A 3,665-nucleotide genomic window follows, 5' to 3' on the forward strand; every position below is an offset into this window, starting at 1 on the left:
GGCATATGGCGCTGGATGAGGGACATCTTGGAGTTTTTAGTGAGTAGGAGTCTCACAGTACCCGCGGGCCTCCCCCGGGGCCGGCGGGTCTCCATGAGGGATTTTCTCCAAGTTAAAAAAAAAAAAAAAAAAAAGGTTAGGTTGGGGCGTGTGTCGGGCAACCTCCAAGTATGGGCCATCCATTGGGAGGCTTCCCCATCCTCGTGGATACGTCCGCGGGGAACGGTGGCCGAGCAATGGTTTGGTTCTGGTACGCCCTGGGCGGGATAGTAGACGTTCCTTCGGGATACTGCTACTATGTCGGCCGATAGTCCGGCGAGTAGGAGTAGGCTAATCTTTTCTCTTTTCTGTTTTCGTCTTTCTCTTTCTTTCTCTTTTAATCTTTTCTGTCATTCTGTTTTCGTTTCTTCTTTTTCTTCTTTGCCTACTGGCAAGTCAGGTCCGGTGGGTGCTTAACTGCGCAGCCGGACAGCACTTCGGTGCAACTGACTTCAAACCGTAAACTTGCACTGGGTGTCGGTGATCACGTCTATCGGCCCAGTGTAGGAGCGGGGGCTCTTGGCTTAATTGCCCGGGGCCGCGAGGAGTCAACCTCTATAAAAAACCTCTTGTCTAAGCTCGGTGCCTGGCGAGGGACAGGTCGTCACGCGGAGCACGCTGCTGGAATTCGTTTCAGTTAGCGTGTTCTCCGGGGCGGCCGGGTCGGAGGAGTAACTCCGGCCGCAAGGGCACCAACCTTTGGGCACCAGCCGCACCCAAAGTGTATTAGGCCGCAGTCGGTAGCAGGGGGCAACGCCGGCTGTGCAACCTTTCCCCCACACTCGTGGGAACAAAATATGGATGCAAACAAAAACCAATCCGACGTTGGGTCCGTGAAGGACGGTGTACGAAGAGTGTCCGAGAAGGACGGTGAACGAAGAGTGTCCGTGAAGGACGGAGAACCGAGTGGGTCCGCGAAGGACGTAGTACTAAAAGAGTGCGCGGTCAGATTGACTCGCAGCAGGAGTACGTCGGTAAGCGGCGTCACAGGGACAGGACAAAGCGCTCCGGGGCCGGGACCTAGTGTCTCACAGTCCTTAAGCGCACACCCGGATACGGATTTCGACTCCGAGCTTACAGCTTCATCTTTGTCGCTGTACTCGGAGCTCGAAGCGGCACTGAGCAGAGACGTGCCAAAACCTGGCCAGAGGAAGCGTAGGCGGGCAACGCCCGTAAACGCAAAGACGGACTCGGATGACGGGTCAGATGCGTCGTCGAAGAAACCGGCGGCGCGTCCGGCGTTCCGTCGTCCATCACAGGAGGAGGAGTTGCGCCACGCAGAGGACTTGGGGAAGCAGGTCGATGCTGAAGCGCACCAAATTCTAGAGGCCATACGCCGATCAGGCAACCTTAAGGGGAGCGTGATTAAAGAAATAAAGGACGCCGTTGCCTCGATTCGTCGGGCCTCGGACGTCCTAGTGAGCAGGTCTGCGACGGCGGAGTGTGCGCGCCTTAGGGCCGCCAACTCCCGCCTAGAGAAGGAGGTCTTTGACCTAAAAGAAATGATGGCGGGATTCCGCGTTGAGTTCGCGCAGATGGACAAGGAGATTGCGGAACTCCGCGGACTTAAAAAGCGAGGGGTGACACCTGGGCCGGACCCGACGGAAGTTGGCCGGCTCAAGCAGGAGAACGCAGAATTGGAGGCACAATTGGACCGCTACGTCAAGGACAATGTGGAGCTCAGGCAGAAGGTCTTGGCGGGTAACGTGGCGCTGAGGAAGGCACAGCGGAGTGCTTCCCAAAACTCAGCAGAGCCGACTCCGGCAGCCGCACCGCCAGCCCCGGAGAAGATGGAGGTGACGTCATGCGACCCACCGGTGCTCCCGACACCGAGTGACGACATGGAGGGTCGCATAGTGAGGCAAATCGGGGAGATGTTCAACGCCCGATTTGCCAAACTAGAGGAGGCACTTCCCCAAAAAGGGAATAAAAAGGATAAAAAGAAGACGCCTCCCAAGCAGGACGTCCCAAGGACAGTGCAGCCGCCGCCCAAAACTCCAGCAGCTAGGGCCGCGGCAAACAAGAAAAAGGAGGCCACGGATCAACCAGCTCCGGTCGCCAGCACGAGCGCTGGCCTCTCCCAGCAACCGTCGACAAGTACAGCAGAGGAGGGGTGGTCGACGGTCGTACGGCGGGGCAAGAAGGGCTCTGCGGCGACAAAAAGTCAGAAGGCGCCGGCCGCTCAGGCGGCCCCCATACAGGCAACAAAGGAATCGGCTAAGCCGAAAAAGAGAAGGCTACGTCCCCCCCGCTCCTCGGCGATTGTACTAACAATTCAGCCGGAAGCCGAAAAGGGGGGGCTGACATACAGCTCGGTGCTCCGCGAGGCGAAAGATAAGATTTCCCTCGCGGAACTCGGGATTACCGAGTTGAAATTCAAGCCGGCCATCACCGGAGCGCGCATCCTTGAGGTGCCAGGCGACTCCGGTGAGAAAGCAGACTTGCTGGCCGACAAGCTGGCCTCCGTCTTGCCAGAAGGGTCCGTCCGGGTCTCCAGGCCGACAAAATCGGCCGAATTACGAATCGGAGACCTGGACGACTCGGCCACAGTGGCTGAAGTTGTTGCCGCGGTCGCGCGGGAGGGGAAGTGCACGGTGGAAACCGTTAAGTCGGGGGAAATCCGTCGCACTTCCTCAGGTGTGGGCACCTTATGGGTGCGCTGCCCAGTGGCAGCTGCAAAGGCCCTCGTCGATGCCGGCAGGGTCAAAATTGGGTGGACGATGGCGCGGGTGTTTTCCTTAGACCCGAGGCCACTGCGGTGCTACCGCTGCCTTCTCACGGGGCATGTGGGACAGCGGTGCACTGCGAGAGAGGACTGCGGCGGCATGTGCTTCCGCTGCGGACAGGCCGGTCACAAGGCCGCGTCGTGCGTCGCGCCGAAGCCGCATTGTCGGTATTGCGCGGCGGCTGGTCGTGATGCCGACCACCGGATAGGCAGCGGAAAGCAATGCCGCGCTCCGAAGGCCCGTGCACCCGCGCCGGTCGGCGGAAGTGAAGGGGAGAGGATGGACACGTAGGGTCCATCTAATCCAACTTGGGTCACAGAGCGGCGGATGGGTAGGGCCATCCAAAGCTCCGAGAAGGTCAGTGGCCCGAGCGGAGACGCCCGGCGTATACCCCGCGGCGCCTTCCGGGAGTGTCCATCCGAGCCCAGGGCGGGGAAGCGGAAGAATGTCTCCTGCGACCTCGCCCGACACGCACGGGCTGAGAGGTATACCATCAGGTTTTTAGCCGGTAGGAGTCCGGCAGTACCCATTCGCTCCCTATGGCGAATGGGTCTCCATGACGGATTTTCCTGATGTAAAAAAAAAAAAAAAAAGGTTGAATAGGAGACGGGGCGTGTGGTCGGGCAACCTCCTAGTATGGGCCTGCCATTGGGAAGCTTCCCCATCCTCGTGGATACGTCCGCGGGGAACGGTGGCCGAGCAATGGTTTGGTTCTGGTACGCCCCGGGCGGGATAGTAGACGTTCCTTCGGGATACTGCTACTATGTCGGCCAGTAGCCCGGCGAGTAGGGGGTGGGCGCTGTTTAACGGCGCCCGTCCAATTATGGTGGCGTGCCACCTAGGCCGATTTCGGCGAGAGGGCGACGCGAGCGGCTAGGACAATGGGTCCTGACCCCAACC

At 59.5% G+C, this 3,665-nt stretch overlaps 1 protein-coding gene across 1 annotated transcript; it reads left to right on the forward strand.

The window, feature by feature from the left end:
• Nucleotides 1–836: 836 nt before the first annotated feature.
• LOC131843367 (uncharacterized) lies at nt 837–3,056 on the forward strand. Its single transcript, XM_059191996.1, has one exon. It carries the CDS (start codon nt 837–839, stop codon nt 3,054–3,056), a length of 2,220 nt encoding a protein of 739 aa, XP_059047979.1.
• Nucleotides 3,057–3,665: the final 609 nt, after the last annotated feature.

The sequence above is a fragment of the Achroia grisella genome, unplaced genomic scaffold (assembly GCF_030625045.1).
Source record: "Achroia grisella isolate CSIRO2021 unplaced genomic scaffold, CSIRO_AGI_Agris_v1 utg3050, whole genome shotgun sequence".
In the NCBI taxonomy this organism is placed as follows: domain Eukaryota; kingdom Metazoa; phylum Arthropoda; class Insecta; order Lepidoptera; family Pyralidae; genus Achroia; species Achroia grisella.

Bases quoted from the DNA above. Each gene is read 5' to 3' on its own strand.
- LOC131843367 (XM_059191996.1), top strand. From the start codon at position 837: ATGGATGCAAACAAAAACCAATCCGACGTTGGGTCCGTGAAGGACGGT.